Source organism: Mesocricetus auratus, unplaced genomic scaffold (assembly GCF_017639785.1).
Source record: "Mesocricetus auratus isolate SY011 unplaced genomic scaffold, BCM_Maur_2.0 Super-Scaffold_100033, whole genome shotgun sequence".
NCBI lineage: Eukaryota > Metazoa > Chordata > Mammalia > Rodentia > Cricetidae > Mesocricetus > Mesocricetus auratus.
In genome coordinates, this window is record NW_024429213.1 from 14,333,918 (window position 1) to 14,351,781 (window position 17,864).

Genomic DNA, 17,864 nt, shown 5'->3' on the forward strand with positions numbered 1-17,864 from the left:
TGGCTTTTGTCTAAATAAACATTAGGGTTCTCATGCCACAAAGGCCCCCTTAGATCCTTTTCCATGGGGAGGGACTTTCACTGAGAAGACGGTAAAGCTGAGGTGCTTGCTGACCGGCAGTGAAAATAAATTCAAATCATGGCTCTCATCAGAGTGGTATTTTCCAAGTGTCTAACCCAGTCATTGCTTTGGACACTGGTATGACATAGTGTGGCGTATCTGGGAAGGAGTGAGGACTTTCCAGTACAGAGTGGGGTCACGTCTAAAGGCAGATGCATGAAAACATAGATATTCCCTGGAAACTAGGTGGCAGTGACGAAGGCTAGACTGGGACAACAGCAATCCTTACGGTGTCTTGGGCTCATCTGATTGAAGTCCTCTGAGTCATCATCTCCCAGGAAGAAAGCTGATGAGAAGTTCTTGACTGGTAAGGACTGTCTGCTTTCTTCATCCAGAACTACAGTGAAAAGGTGGGAGGAAGAAAGGAAGTAGAGAAGGATATGGGTCACATTTATGGAACAGTTTCTGAGCATTGATATATAGGTAGACAGTGAGACCCCTCTCCCGTTTTCCTTCATGACGCCTCTTTGGCTCCCACCCTCTTTATAGTGTCATTCTGTTTTCTTTGTTTTTCTTTTTCTTTTTTGCACACAGCACACACAGTTGTGAGAAAATGCCTGGGAGGGGTAATAGCAATACCTAGGTGGAAATCACTATTCCTTTCTATTTCCATTTGTTAGTATATATGTTCACACGACATTTGTTCAGACTTGAACCTCTAGAACTATGCTATGCATGTGTGCATATGCATGTGTGAAATGTGTGTATGATGTGCGTGTATGTGTGTGCAGGTACTTGCATGGCATAACATACATGTGGAAGTCAGAAGACAACCTCAGAATTTTCTACCTTGTTTGAGATAAGGTATCTCTTGTTTATTGCTACATACACTGCAGGGTCTTAGCCCAACCATGGAAGGCTGAGCTGGGTTCAAGGAAAGTGAGTGCGCCACTTGCCGATTGCCCAGCCTCCCAGGATCCTGGAGACAATCAGATGCAGTGGGGAGTCTAGTCAAGCAGGCACTCCTTTATTGCCCCAGAGCAAGCATCTTTTAAAGTAAAACTCCTCAGAGTGGGAAAACAGCCAGCCAATGGTTTTAAAGGTCAGCCTATCAGGCGCCTAGGCGCCCTATGCTTTACCTAGTGAATATGAGCCATTCTACAGTAACCTCATCTGGCAACCAATCACCTTTTTTTGTAAACATCTCAGGACTTGCCCTCCTGACTTCTCCCCCAGTGCCATCTTTAACTAGCTCATGTGCCCTTCAATATACCAGGTTAGCCCACAAACTTCCAGTGATTCTCCTGTCTCTCCCTCCCATTTCCCTATACAGGTATGCTGTTACCACATCCTGCTTTAACATGGGCTCTGGGGATTCAAACTCAGGTTGTTAGCTGTGCGTAGTGAGTATATTACATACTGTGCTGTCTAGCTCCCTAGCCCATTACTCTTCATTCAAATGTCTCACCCACTACCCAGGACATTCGAGATGTTACTTTTTATCAGTCCATATGTTGTAGAGCTCATGTGTTCAGCTTGTGCCAAAGCTCCTATGTTTATTCACTACCTTGCTGCCAAGTCTTTATTCATCCTATGATCACAAACTCCAAGTTTTAAATGTTATATTTATTGAGGGAACATCGTAAAGACATTTTGTGACAGAGCTATGGCCAAGTCAATTTAATTTGATATTCATTACTACAGAAATAGAGGCAAAATGATTGTTTAATTCCTGAAAACTAACTATAGAAAACAGAGTATTTAATTATTTCACAGTATAAAAGGGAGATGTCTATTGTCAGAAACATGACTAAGGTTTCTCCTAAAGGTACAAATGCAGGGGAAGGTGCCACAGATAACCACCAAAAGTTAGCAGGAAGGAATTCCACGCTACGTGGGACTTCTGCTCAATTTTTTTTGTTTGTTTGTTTTTTGAGACTGAGTTTCACTGTATTGTTTTGGAGCCTGTCCTGGAACTTGCTCTGTAGACCAGGCTGGTCTCAAACTCACAGAGATCCACCTGCATCTGCCTCCTGAGTGCTGGGATTTAAGGCGTGCGCCACCACCGCCCAGCATTCTGCTCAATTCTAATAGCTCAGTTAGAACACACTTTATCTCATAGCATCTTTTGAATTCATTTTTCAAAGGAGCATTATAGAGATGAAGTGGTCATCAAATATGTTATATGAACAAGTCACAGAAGTTTAGAACTTCATACTAAGCTGCAAGTTTGGAGACTCAAGAATTCTGGGCAATGGCAATCACAGGCAAGTCAGCAAGGCATGCAAAGATGAACACCATTTTCTTTCCAAATAGTCACAGGCTGCTGATCAGCCTTGGTTGGTGAAATGACAGGAGAAGATAGAAAAAATTCCATGACAAGAAGTGAGGGCTGACAGAACTTTCAGTGGTGCCACCTATATCACGTGTGGCCATTTAGGATGAGTGCCCGTTCCCAAAGTAGATAAGTATAGGGACTGAGGGCCAGGAGAGCAGAAGTCAAAAGGACAGTGTATCTGTACTGGGGATTTGCAAATCAGCAGTCAGAGGACTGATTTGGAAGACAACCTGAACACAGAATCGAGTCAAGTGTTGTCAGTGAGGCCAGACAGTAAACCCAGACTAAGGGAGATCATTAAACGATTCAGAGTAGGAACCTTTACTTTTTCCTATCCTAGTCACGACAAGTCTAAGCACCTTACCTTGTTCAACCTGGAATATGATGAGTTTCAAGGACTTCTGGAGATTGTGAACCCTTGTAGCCAACTCCAATTTGGACATCGTGATGTGGTCTATTTGAGGGACGAAGGGCTTTCTGTGTGCTCTGCCGCGTTCTGCATATGCTGTGGCTTGTCTCTCAACAGCAGCAACATCTTCATCATCAGCCAGGATGTCAATAATGACACTGAGTTTATCATACATCAAGTCACTCTACAGAGGGAAGAAGGAAATGGGATATTGTTGTGAAGGACAGAATGCGGGTAGTGGTGGTTTGGAGAAAGCTTGGAGGGTAGTAATATGCCAGAAGCATGGATGGTAGAAATCAATATGTGAGGTGGTGAAGTTCCAGCTGTGCTGACACCCAAAGGGTATTAGGGGATTAAACATCTGGTCTTTGTTTCTGAGCAGCTTCGGGTATCTATGCATGCTTCACAGAGCCTTCCTCATGTCAAGCTGGCCCTTACATTTGTGTGAAACATGGAGAAATAGAAACATTTTCATGCTAGTGTATTCATATGCATGGTTCTATGGATGTTGGTATGTCTCTGTATAGTGCTGGTGTCTGTCTTCACACCCATGTATTTCTAAGATGTGCATCTCACATATGGTTTAAACTTAGTACAGCGGTTCTCAACCTTCCTAATGCTGTGACCCTTTTATATAGTTCATGTTGTGGTGACCCCTGACCAGAAAAGTTTTCATTGCTACTTCATAACCATAATTTTGCTGCTGTTAAAAATTGTCATGCAGAGCCAGACGGTGGTGGCTCATGCCTTTAATCCCAGAGCTCGGGAGGCAAAGGCAGGCGGATCTCTGTGAATTTGAGACCAGCCTGATCTATAAGAGCTAGTTCCAGGACAGCCTCCAAAGCCACAGAGAATCCCTGTCTCAAAAATCCAAAAAAATTGTCATGCAAATATTTGATATGCAGGATACTGATATGTGGCCTCTGTGAAAGGGTTGTTTAAGCCCCCAAAGGGGTCAAGACTCACAGGTTGAGAACAGCTGCTTTAGTAGTTTGTGAAGTGAGACAAGTTACTTAACCTCCTTATTCCTCTATACCTTAGGTCAGCTGTGAGAATCAAACGAACTGATACATTAAGGCACTTAGAACAAGCTCTGACACAAAGTGTGTGCCATGTACTAGGTACTGTTATAGGAAGTGAGTGTGTGTCTATTTCTTTTTCCATTTTTTAATGTGTGTGTGGTGTGCGTGTTCATGTGTATGCATGTTTTTGCACGTGTGTGTGTGTGTGTGTGTGTGTGTGTGTGTGTGTGTGTGTGTGTGTGTGTGTGTGTGTAAACCTGAGGTTACTGTCAGGGCTATCCTCAATCACTCTTCCACCCCATTCATTGAGCAATATCTCTGAATCAACCTCCCAACTCCCTGATATGAATAGTCTCCAGCCAGATTGTTCTTGGGGTCCCTGTCTCTACTTTACAGTGCTCACCCTTACATGGATTTCTGGGGATCCAAACTCCAGTCTTCACATTTGCACAGGAAGTACTTCAACTGTTGAGCCGTATCCCAAACCTGGCATATTTCTATCATATGCATATGTTTGTAGTGTTCTGGCCTTATGCATGTACAATAAGCATTCTACTGAGTCATATTTCCACCCTTTGTGGGCTTATATGCATATATTTTCACCCATGCTTTGGTGTATTAACTTCACTCACTGATGTTCAATGTACACTTGTGTCTATTCATGGGCAGATTCTTTGTTTATACCTAGGTGCATGGCATGTGTATATGCATGCAAAGTGCCAGTCTTCATTTGGCAAAGATGAAGGTGATGAGACTGGGCTTTCCTAATCAAGATTTACCGCTACTCAACTTTGCCATTACTTTACAATTCCCATTGTTTTATTGAAAAGTGAGTCCTGGATCATGAAGAGATGAGACACTAGGAAAGGAGCTTACTTTCAAAATCACCGACTGCACTGCTGTATTGTTCTGTCTTATTTGGTTCCAGGTCTTTACAATGTCTGTCACAAAGTCGTCCACTGCTGAGCACAGGAATCTGGAAAAATGAGGCAGATGGCTTATGTGATAGAAACTATGAGATTCAGAACCCTTTAATCTTTTGCAATAGAGTCACTATCTATCCTCCTCCTTCTTTTGTCTCACTTTCACAACGCAACCTGCCTTCTCTGTCCTCTCTCCAACTTCTCATTCTTCTTCCTTTGTTTTATTCTCCTTGTATACATGATGAAATGTTCTCCTTTCCCACCTGAGCTCAGTTTCACCTCATTTCCCAAGTGATGCACTTGGGAAGAAGTGTACTAACATTTCTTATCGATGCTTATAAATTACCAGAAAAAGAGAATTTATTTGGCTAACATTTTCACACTGAGCCAATCAGCTTTAGTTTAAAGGCTACCTGATAAAATATAAATGCAATGACACAAGAAAATGTCTTTTTGTGATTACTGCATCTCAGACAAGAATGTAGTAGATGGGCCAAGAATCTTTGCTCCTAAGAGTGCTAGGAAGAACGAATGACCCAAATGTTTTGAAGGGGGTGTGTTGCTTGGGTTATAAGATAGAAGACACCAGTTCCAACCTGCTGCCTTCCCAGGCACTGACAGGTAATATGTCAGTTCCTGGGCCCTGAACATTTGGCTGAAACCACCATCATTTCCCTAACATTTGGTGCTGGCAAGACCTAGGATTCTGAGCCCCCAGAACAAATATATGTCACTCACTAGTTCCTGATGCCCACAGGTAAGGAGTCCCCAGAGAGCCCTGGCCATAATTTTGTGGATCCCCTAGCTCCTGAGCCTGACATGAAAGCAGCCTCTGGAGTATCAGCCCCCAGCCCACATTTCTAACTCCCCCAGCCCACACTTCTAACTCAATGGACTAACTTCAGACATTCAAGTCTCAGTGCAGAGACAAAACACAACATGTCAGTTCAAGAAAATATATCTCCACACAAAAATGACTGATCCCATACTAATGGACTCCAGTGAAAATGACCGAGGAGAATTTCCAGAGAAAGAATGTGGACATACTTGTAATAATTCTTTCAGACAACAAGACAGATACACAGAATAAAGAAGTCAATACAAGATATGAAAATGGAATTGAATAAAAACATACAACTACTGAAGAAAAGCCAAACTGAAATCATGCTAGGAATGAAAACAATCAATAAGCAGGACTTCTTCGTAAGATGGTGGATGAGAAGTCATGCTGGGGCATGTGTAGCTTATCACAGTGAAGGAATTAAAAGGAATCTAAATATGTTATCACCTTGCCAGTCAGCTTCTTCTCTAGTCCTAAAGTTTACTTGATCAACACCCCACCAAAACTCAGATACCATCAAAACGCAGATACCATCGGACCCACAAAACATCTCCACTAGTGACCCAGACTTGCTGCTGTGATCAGAACCAATGCAGCCACTACCACCATGTGGACATTTTACTCCATGTAAAGTAGGCTAAATGAACCCTACCAGTATAGCCACAAAAGGCGTGTTGGTAGGGATTTCACAGAAAGGCTTCCTAGTGACCGCTGCCAGGGCACCATCAGTGCCCCAGTGGGAAAAGGTGAAGTTGTAGGAACTAAACAAAGCTCTAAACTGTGCTGTAGGCACCACCCAGCCACCAGCTGCTCCCAATTTTGCGTGGCTAGATAGTGGAGTTTGCCTCAGTTAGCCACAGAACAGAGGTAAGACAACTCTACATACAAAAGAACCTGAAAGCCTACAAGGGAAGAACTGGACTGATAAAAATCAACACAGAGTATGACCAGGACCAGGACACAGGGAGAAAAGGCAGTGGCTCTGACAAAGAGAACAAAAATCAACATTCAGGACTTCCATCCAGCTCTCCTCCGTCTTCTACAGCTAGTCAACTCTAATGTGCAGTAAGGGCATTCTAGCAGACCAACACTGTCCCCTACTGTTCACAACTTTTGCTGTTTTACCCTCTTTTTCTTTCTTTTGTTTCTTCTTTCCCCATATCCATTCCTTAGCATTACATCTCCTAAATCCCAGATGCTGACACTGTTTATGGCACTGGGGTAAACGCCTTTGCCTCCTCTTATTAGGCTACCATTAATCGGAGCTCCCACATATTAATCCCATTTTTTCTTTGCCTCGAATATTCCCAGTCCTATGAATACCTCTTTCTGTTACTTCCAGTGTAACAACACAATGCTCATCACTAGATCCTATGATATTGTTTACCTCCCTTCCTTTTCTTTTCCATTCTGCTCATACTAGCATGTTAGTATACACAGTAGCATTGGGATTCCTTTATTCCCTAAAGTAATCAGTACTTAATAAGTGTCTGTTCTGTAGTCACTTTCTCCTCTATTATTAGAGCTGTTTAACACCTGGATAGTGATGGGTGCTTCAGACAGTGGTCAACCCTCCATCTGGAGATAGATCCTGGTTCCTGGAACACTATTCTAACCAATAAAAACATCACCACATCTGCCACAATCTAGTTTCTCCTGAGCATTACAAACATACCCACTGAAATAAGAGAGGCAACCAGATAGTAACAAAACAAAAATTAAAACAACAAATCTTAACCAACAATGTCATCCCAAAAGACTGACCCAGTGCAAAGCCCCAGGAACATGAAAGCCAAAGTCAGCTTATCTTCTCCAAAAATTGCCAACCCTATACTCATGAGCCCTAGTCAAAGTGACTTGGACAAAATTCCAGATGCAGAATTCAAAACAACAATTATACATATGCAAACATGTCTCAAATACTTTGAAAGAGAACACAGACAGCGGAAGGAAACAAGGCAGTCAATACAGGGTATGAAAATAAAATTTAATAGAGGGATAGTCATATCTAAAAAAACTCAAACAAAAAATAATGATGGAAATGGAAAAGACACTAGATCAAATAAAATCCTCAGAGAAAACCCTCACTATTTGGATGAATTGTGTAGAAGACAGACTATCAGTGTAAGAAGACAGAATAGAGCACCTGAGACCATTGGAAAACACAGATATTTACATTATAATTCATAACAGTAGCAAAATTACAGTTATGAAGTAGCAATGAAAATAATTTTATGGTTGAGGGGGTCACCACAACATGAGGAACTGTATTAAAGGGTTTTCAGCATTAGGAAGGTTGAGAACCACTGCCATAGAGGAATTGGATCATTCACTCCAAGTCAATGATGCATTTAAAACAGTGCATGAAGAGAACATGCATATACTCTGGGACTCCATGAAAAGGCAAAATCTATGTATTATTATCAAACAAGAAGGAAAAGAATTTCATGCAAGGAGCATAGAAAATAATTTTAATAAGATCACAGAAGAAAATTTTCCAGATTGAGAGGGGCAGACATCCATTCAGGATAGAAGACATACATAAAGCAGCACACAGGACCAGAAAATTTTAACACTAAATATACAGAACAAAGAAAGTATATTGACAGCTGAAAATGAGAAGTGCCAAGTCACAAGTCAAGGTAAATTGGTTGTTGACTCTTCAAGCTAAACCATGCTGTCATCAGCAAGTAGGGGTACTTTGATTTTTTTTCTTGAACTCTGTTTTCTATTACAGAGACACATGTTCATCTACATTCATATTGTCCTCAATACAATAGCTAGTATATTAGTTACTTTTTTGTTACTGTAATAAAATACCATGACCAAAAGCAATTTGATAAAGAGCTTATCTTGGATTATGGTTTGAGAGAGTTAGATGTCCATAATGGTAGGGAAATTGTGGTAGCAGGAACAGGAATCTGAAAGAACACATCTCAGTCATGCATGAGAAGCAGACAAGGTGAGCAGGAAATAGAGCAATACTCCATTGATCAATACTCAATGTCCACAGTGAGGTGCTTCATCCAGCAATACTATTCCTTCTCAACTGTTCTTTAACATGCCCACAAATACCAATTGGAACCAACGGTCTAAATTCATTGAGTCTCTGTGGGGGAACATTTCTCATTCAAATAAGAACAGCTAAGACATGGAATTAACCTAGATGTCTATGAATTGATGAATGGATAATGGAAATTTGGTAACTAGGCACAATGAAATTTTATTTAGCAATACACTGAGTGGGGTTACAAAGACCCAGAGAGTCAAACATTTCATATGTGGATCATGACATCAAATCTTTAGATTTGTATGTTTGATATGGAATACCTGTGTACTCAAGAAAAATAGAATGGAATATTGGTGGGGAAGGGGAAGAAAGATTTTTAGGGAGGACATTTCTTTAATCCATTTTTATTGCAGAACATTTTTATTCTCCCTCAATTTCAATAGATAATTTCTATGGTTATAGTAGTCAGGGTTGGAATACATGTTTCCAGACCCTTCTGGCTTTAAATGCCAAATAGTCAGGTGCTATTCTGATGATCCTGCCTTTTTACATGACCTTTCCCTCTTACAGGTACACTTTCGATATCCTTTATTCTGTTTTTAATGTTTTTTTAAAGATTTAATTATTATGTATACAGAGTTCTGTCTACAGGCGTGCTTGCAGGCCTGAAGAGGGCACCAGATCATGTTATAGATGGTTGTGAGCCACCATGTGGTTGCTGGGAATTGAACTCAGGACCTCTGGAAGAGCCCTGAGCCATCTCTCCAGCCCCCCTGTTTTTAATGTTTTAACTATAATATGTCATGGGAGTTTCTTTTCTGCCCTGTCTATTTGGAGTTCTGTAGGCCTCTTGTTCATGCATGGACATCTTTTTAATTCTGGAAATTTTTCTTCTATAATTTTATTAAAATACATTTTATGTGCTAGTATGGTATTCTTCTCATTCTTTTATCTTTATAAAACAAATACCACTTGATGTAAAATCACAGATTATAGCATGGTGATAGTGAACTACAATTTCTCACCTTCACGAATAACAGCTTATCTGAACAAAAACTAAACAGAGAAACATTGGAGCTAATTGACATCATAAGTCAAAAAGACCTAAGGGATATCTACAGAACATTACACCCAAACATTAAAGAATATATACTCTTCTAGTAGCCCATAGGAATTACAAGCTAAAACAGATTACATATCAGGACACAAAGTGAATCTCAAAAATATAGGGAAAATGAAATATCCTATACTCTATCATACCACAAGTGAATATATATATACATATATATATATACCAATAACAGCAAAAAGTACAGAAAGAAATCAAAGTAATAGATATTAAATAACAGAATGCTGAATAATAATTTAGTCAAAAATGAAATTAAGGCCATTCCCCAGAGCCAGGCCAGCTTCCTGTATCCCAGGTAAGACTGCTCCCCTCTCTGCCCATGCTTGCCCAGAATAAATCCAACTGCCTTTCACTATATCCTGGCCCACACCTCTGGCAGAAGCTTCCCACTCCTCAGAGGCCAGGCCAGCACCATGAACCCCAGGTAAAACTGACGCCCACCCTGCCCATGCCTGCCCAACATAATCCCAACTGCCCCTCCTATAGGGACACTAGCTCACTTGACCATGTGGCTCTGGCAGGCTTTGCCCTTCTCCCCATTCCCTCTGCCTTGCTAAATGTGGTTAAATTACATTCCTAAAGCTAGACACCAAGGTCTGTTCCCTTATTTATCCACTTCCTCCTCTTGAGGCTGACTACCAAGTTCCAGCTATCAAAACCCCTTTGGTTCACCTAATTAACACACCCAATTAAAATTAAATACCTTACCCTAATGCGAGGTTTCCACCTTTTCCTTTATAAACCACCATTTGCCTATGTGTCTTGTCTCCCCTCTATGAAGAGGCAGTCCTTTGTCCCTCTGGGACAAATATCTGCGTCCCCTTTCCCTTGTCCCCTTCTCCTTCTTCTTCATCCCCTATCTCCTTTACCACTGCATCCTAACCCATTCTAGCACAAACCTCCCCTTCTCCTTCTCTTAATATCATATCTGCAAAGTCATTTGCTGCTGTTTTCTTGCCTGAGTCAGAAAGCAGCACTTTACCTTTTCTCTGTGAAAACATGTGTTTGGGTGTGGTTTGTGCCTAACCTGGGATCTGGAAGGGAGCCCCTGCTTGTAGGAGTCCCCTTCACCTCCCTCTCCTCATCACCATATCCAGCCCCACACATCCTTATACCCCAAGAAAGGCCAGGCCAGCTCCCTGAAAACCAGGTAAGCCACCTTCTCATTGCCCTACCCATGCCTTCCTAACATAATCCCAACTGCCCTTCCTCTCCTTGTCAACATGTCCTAGTCCACACCTCTGGTGGGAGCATTCCCTTCCCCCAGAGGCAAAGTTAGCATCCTGAATCCCAGGTAATACTGCCCCAAACCCAGACCACATTTGCCCAGCATAACTCCAACTGCTTCTCCTCTCTTCATCCCCATATCTTGGCCACACCTCTGGCAAAGGCCTTCCACCATAAGAGAGGCCAGAGCAGAACCCTGAACCCCAGAAACCAGGGCAACTCCCTAAAAACCAGGCAATAACCTTCTACCCCAACAGGAGCCAGGCCAACATCTAAGATCCAACAGGACCCCCCAGTCAGATCAGAGGCAATACACATACATGACTAGATCTTCAGCCCCAAACTTGGGCAGCAACTACCTGCTGAAACAGGCCATACAGGCCATCAGAAGTCAAGCCACCAATGTGGTCAGAGATCCTCTACTCAATCACAGGCCACAGGATCCAGAAGACCAGAGAAGAAACAGAAACTAAGGAAGAAAACATCCATCCAATAAAGACAAATTCAGAAATTGGTACCTAGATCTATAATCATTCCAAATCTAGATGCCTAAATGTAAGTGTAAGAATACAACAGCCAGGGCAATATGTCACCACCAGAGCACAACTGTCCCACTACAGCAAGCCCTGAATATTTCAACATGGCCAAAGCACATGAAAAAGACTTTAAAACCAATTTTATGATGATGATAGAGGCCCTTATCAAAGAGATTAAAAATATCCCTTAAAGAAATAGAAGACAATAAAAAATTAGAGGAAAACTAAGAAAAAACAGTTGACAGAAATGAGTCAAACTGTTCATGATCTGAAAATGGAAATAGAAGCAATAAAGAAAACACAAACTGGAATTCTGGAAAATCTAGGTAAGTGAACAGGAGCTACAGATGTAAGCCTTACCAACACAATACAGGAGATTGAAGAGAGAATCTCAGACACTGAAGACACAATAGAAGAAATAGTTACATCAGTTAAAGAAAATGTTAAAATATAAAACAGTCCTGACACAAAACATCTGGGAAATCTAGGACACTATGAAAAGACCAAATGTAAGAATAATAGGAACAGAAGAAGAAGATTCCCAACTCCAAGGCCCAGAAAATATATTCAACAAAATCATAGAAGAAAATTTTCTTAACTGAAAGATAGAGATGCTTATAAATTTACCAAAAGCTTACAGAACACCAAATACATTGGACCAGAAAAGAAAAACTCCTCGGCATATAATAATCAAAACACCAAACATACCAAACAGAAAAGAATGTTAAAAGCTTTAAGAGAAAAAGGCAAAATAGCATATAAAGGCAGACCTATTAGAATTACAACTGACTTCTCAATGGAGACTCAAAGGGTCTGGAGATATTTCCTGCAGACTCCTAAGAGACCATAGATGCCAGCCCAGATTAACTATCATCATAGATGGAGAAAACATATGATAATCAAATTTAAACAACATCTGTCCACAAATACAGCCCTACATAAGGTACTAGGGTAGTAGAAAAAAAACTCCAACCCAAAGAGGTTAACTACATCCACAAAAACATGGGGAATTAGTAACCTTGTACCAGCATAACCCAAAGAAGGAAGCACACACACACACACATACACACACACACACATACACACACACACACACACACACACACACACACAACCACCATCAGCAACTACAAGACAATAACAGTAATTAACAAGTATTGGTCATTGATCTCTCAATATCAGTGGATTCAATTCCCCAATAAAAATACATGAACTAACAGAATGGATGTGGAAAAAATAAGATCTATTCTTCTCCTCCATATAAGAAACACACCTTGACAACAAAGGTAATAGACATTACCTCAGCGTAAAGGTTTGAAAAAAAATATTTTCCATGTAAAGGGCTCTAAGAAGCAAACTGCTATAGCTATTCCAATAGCTAACAAAAGTAGATATCAAATAAAAATTAATCAAGAGAGATGGGGAAAGATACTTCATACTCATCAAAGGAAAAATCCACCAAGGTAATGACTCAAGTATCAACATTTATACCCCAAACAAAAGGGTACCCACTTTTATAAAGGAAACATTACTAGAGACTTCAACACTCCACCACACACTCATAGTGAGAGACTTCAACACCCCACTCTCACCAATGGACAAGACATCCAGACAAAAACTGAACAGAGAAATGCTGTAGCCAACAGATGTTATGACTCAGTATATCTAACAGATACTGCACAACATTTCACACAAACACAAAAGAGTATACTTCATGAAATATATTCGACAAAAGAACCTCATGAAATATTCTCCAAAACTGACCACATACTTAGTAACAAAGTAAGTCTCAACAAATACAATAAAATTGAAATAATCTCCTATATCTCATCAGACCACCATGGACTAAAGCTGGATTTCAACATCACAAACTACATAAAGCCTACAAACTTGTGGAAAATGAACAACTCACTACTGAATTAACACTGAATCAAGGAAGAAATAAAGAAAGAAATTGAAGACTTCCTAGAATTCAATGAAAACCAATGCACAACATGCCCAAACTTATGGGACATAATGTAAACAGTGCTAAAAGGAAAGTTCACAGCACTAAATGCCTGCATGAAGAATTTGAAGAAATCTCATACTAGCAACCTAACAGCACACCTGAAAACTCTCAAACAAAAATAACAAATCGTACCCCCAAAGGAGTACATGGCAGGAAATAATCAAATTAGGACTGAAATCAGTAAAAATAAAAACAAAGAGGACAATACAAATAATCAATGAAACAGCATTATTTCATTGAGAAAAATCAACAGGATAGACAAACCCTTATCCAAACTAACTAAAATGCAGAGAGACAATGTCTAAATTAACGAAACGAAACACCAAAGAAACCTAAAGAATCATTATGTCATACTTGAAAATCCTTTACTCCACAAAATTGGAAAATCTAAAATAAATGGAAAAATTTATTGATAGATACCATTTACCAAAATTAAATCAAAATTAGATAAACAATTTAAACAAACCCATAAACACCTAAGAAAATAGAAACAGTTATTAAAATTCTCCCAACCAAAAAAGCCCAGGGCCAGATGGTTTTAGCACAAAATTCTACCAGATTTTCAAAGAAGAAGAATACTCCTCAAATTATTCCACACAATAGAAACAGAAGAAACATTGACAAATTCACTTTAAGACCAGTCACCCTGATACCCAAATCAACAAAGAAAGGGAATTACAGACCAATTTCCCTCATGAACATTGATGCAAAAATATTCCTCACAAACAGAATTGAAGAACACATTAAAAAGACCATCCACCATGGCCACGTATGCTTCATAGGCTTCACCCCAGAGATGCAGGGAAAATTCAACATAAGAAAATCTGTCAATGTAACTGAAAGGAAAAAAACCCACATAATTGTTTCAGTAAATGCTCAAAAAGCCTTTGATAAAATTTAAAACCCCTTCATGATAAAAAAATCTTGAAGAGGTCAGGGATACAAAGAACATATATAAACATAATAAAAGCAATATACAGTAAGCCAACAGCTAACATCAAATTTAATGGAGAGAAACTCAAAGCAATTCTGCTAAAATTAGGAACAAGGTAAGACTGTAGACTTTCTTCATATCTATTCAATATGGTACTGGAGGTTCTAGCTAGAGAAATAAGACAACTAAAGGAGATCAAGGTATACAAATTGAAAAGGAAGAAGTCAAAGTATTGTTATTCATAGACAGTATTATAGTACACATAAACGACCCCAAAAATTTAACCAGGAAACTCCTACAGCTGATTAACATCTTTAGTGAAGTGACTGGACACAAGATTAAGCTTAAAAAAATCAGTAGCCCTCCTTTATACAAACAATAAATAGACTAAGAAAGAAATCAGGCAAATAACACCCTTTATAATAGCCACAAATAGTATAAAATACCTTGGGGAACTCTAAGCAAACAAGTGAAAGACCAGAATTGTTGAACCAAAAAGGCCTGGATGCAAGGCCTAGTGGAATTTCCTGAGCCTGGCTAGAGTTTGGCGACCTGTCTCAGCAAAACTGCCTCTGCCCAGCTACTGATAACATAGTAGAATATCATTGGCCCTTACACTTTACCCCATCCTGAGGTCCCCATCCAGTTTCTCAACTCTATATAAGCGCATGCCTGTTACAATAAAGTGAGACTCTGCTTCAACAAGTCTCCCAACTCTGTGTAGTTCTGTCTGGTGATTAGGAGAGGCGTCTAGGTCATCGACACTCACCATCCCACTCAGCCCAGGAAAGTGACTGGCTGGACTGGCCCTTCCCACAACCCTGACTGGGACCCAGCACTGAATGACAAGAACTTCAAGTCATTGAGGAAGGAAATTGGAGAAGATATTAGAAGATGGAAAGATCTCTCATGGATCCATAGGGCTAACATAGTAAAAATGGCCATCTTACCAAAAGTAATACATCCAATACATCCCCATTAAACTCACAACATAATTATTTACAGAACTTGAAAGGACAATTTTCAGTTTCATATGGAAAAGCAAAACTCCCAGGATAGCTAAAACAATTCCATACAATAAAAGAACTTCCTAAGGCATCATCATCCCCTGGTTTCAAGCTCTACTACAGAGCGATTACAATAAAAACAACATGTAATTGGCATAAAAACAGACAGGTCAATCAATGAAATTGAATTGAAAACCCAGACATAAATCCACACAACTATGAACACCCAATTTTTGACAAAGAAGATAAAAATATAAAATGGAAAAAAGAAAATATATTCAACTGGTCTAACTGGATGTCAGCATGCAGTAGAATGCAAATAGATCCATATCTATCAACCTGCACAAAACTCAGGTCCAAGTGCATCAAAGACCTCAATATAAATCCAGATGCACTGAACCTGATAGAAGAGAAATTGGGAAGTAGCCTTGTGTGCATTGGCACAAGAGAAAACAACCTGAACACCAATAGCACAAACATGAAGATTGATAATTAATAAATGGAACTTCATGAAACTGAAAAGTTTATATAAAACAAAGGACACTCAATCAGCAGGCTACAGAATGGGAAAAGATCTTCACCAACTCCACATCTGTCAAAGGGCTGATTTCCAAAATATAGAAAGAACTCAAGCAACTAGATATCAACAAACCAAATAATCCAATTAATAATGGGGTACAGATCTAAACAGAAAATTCTCAGCATTAGAATCTTAAATGGCTGATAAACACTTAAAGAGATGTTCAGAGCTGGAGAGATGGCTCAGCCATTAAAGGCTAGGTTCACAACCAAAATATAAGAAAGTGTTCAACATCCTTAGCCATCATGGAAATGCAAATCAAAACAACTCTGAGATGCCATCTTACCCCTGTCAGAATGGTTAAGATCAAAAACACAAGTGACGCCGGGCGGTGGTGGTACATGCCTTTAATCCCAGTACTCGGGAGGCAGAGGCAGACGGATCTCTGTGAGTTCGAGGCCGGGCTGGACCGACAGCCTCCAAAACAATACAGAGAAACCCTGTCTCGTAAAAACCAAAAAAAAAAAAAAAACCCCACAAGTGAGAGGATGTGAAGAAAAGGGAACACTATTCCATTGCTGGTAGAAGTCAAACATGTATAGCTGCTTTGGAAATAAATGTGGCAGTTTCTCAGAAAATTATGAATTGATCTGCCTTAAGACCCAGCTATACCTCTCTTGGGCATATACCCAAAGGATGCTCAATCATACTACAAGGACACTTGCTCAACTATGTTCATAGCAGCATTATTCATAATAGCCAGAACCTGGAAACAACCTAGATACCTCTCAACTGAAGAACGGATAAAGAAAATGTGGTACATTTATACAATAGAGTATTACTCAGCTATTAAAAATGATGACATCATGAAACTTTGCAGGCAAATGGAGAGAACTAGAAAAAAATCCTGAGTGAGGTAACCCAGACCCAGAAAGACAAACATGGTATTTACTCACTTATAAGTAAATATTAGCTGTAAAGTAAAGGATAATCATGCTATAATCCACAGACCCAGAGGGGCTAGGTAACAAGAAGGGCTCAAGTGGAGACACGTGGATCTCTCTGGGAATGGGAAATAGAGATATTGTGGGTGGATTGGGGGCTAGTGAGGATGGGAACATGAGGGATCCTATGGGGACAGGGTGGGGGTAAGAGTACTGAAAGAGACAACTAGAAACGGGATCATTTCAGGGTGAGGTAGAAACCTTGTGCAAGGGAAACTCCCAGGTATCTAAAAGGATGACCCCAGCTAAGACTCCTACCAACAGGGGATATGTAGCTGAAACTTGCCATCTCCTTTGACCTTGCAAGACTACCAGTGGAGGGATTATGACACCAACACAGCCATATAACCTTCAACCTACAGTCTGTTCTGCCTATGACATATATGCTTGGGTAAGGGTGGCACAGAGATTGTGGGAGTGGCCAACCAATGACTGGTCCAGTCTGACACCCATGCCACCCAGAGTCCTGGAACACCACGACTGAGAAGCTAGATGACCCTGGGAGCTAGGATAGAACCAGACATTACTGATAAAAAATGTTAAAGTAAGGATACCTAATGATATTCAACTACTAGGCATAGATTGGTGCCCAGGTCAATAACCATTAGAGAGGCTTCATCCAGCAACTGGTGGAAACAGTTACAGAGACCCACAACCAAACACTAGGCAGATCAGGGAATCTGCTGAAGAGAGGGAGAAAGGATTGTAGGAGTCAGAGGTGCTAAGGACACCACAAGAAAACCCACAGAATCAATTAACCTGGACTCATAGGAGCTCACAGAGACTGAACCAACAACCAGGGAGCCTGAACTAGGCACTCTGCATATATGTGACAGTTGTGTAGCTTGGTCTTCTTTTGGGATTCCTAACAGTGGGAGCAGGGGCTGTCTTGACTC

General features: G+C 40.3%; 1 protein-coding gene across 1 annotated transcript in view; it reads right to left on the reverse strand.

Moving 5' to 3' along the window:
* The window catches only part of Dgkk (diacylglycerol kinase kappa), a 124,361-nt gene that overhangs the window by 19,768 nt on the left and 86,729 nt on the right, over positions 1-17,864 (reverse strand). Inside the window, exons 14-16 of the mRNA XM_040733736.1 lie at positions 4,706-4,805; positions 2,763-2,991; positions 350-457 (exon numbers count right to left, since the gene is read on the reverse strand). Coding sequence (XP_040589670.1) covers positions 350-457; positions 2,763-2,991; positions 4,706-4,805 — 437 coding nt within the window. The remainder of the gene's footprint in view (positions 1-349; positions 458-2,762; positions 2,992-4,705; positions 4,806-17,864) is intronic.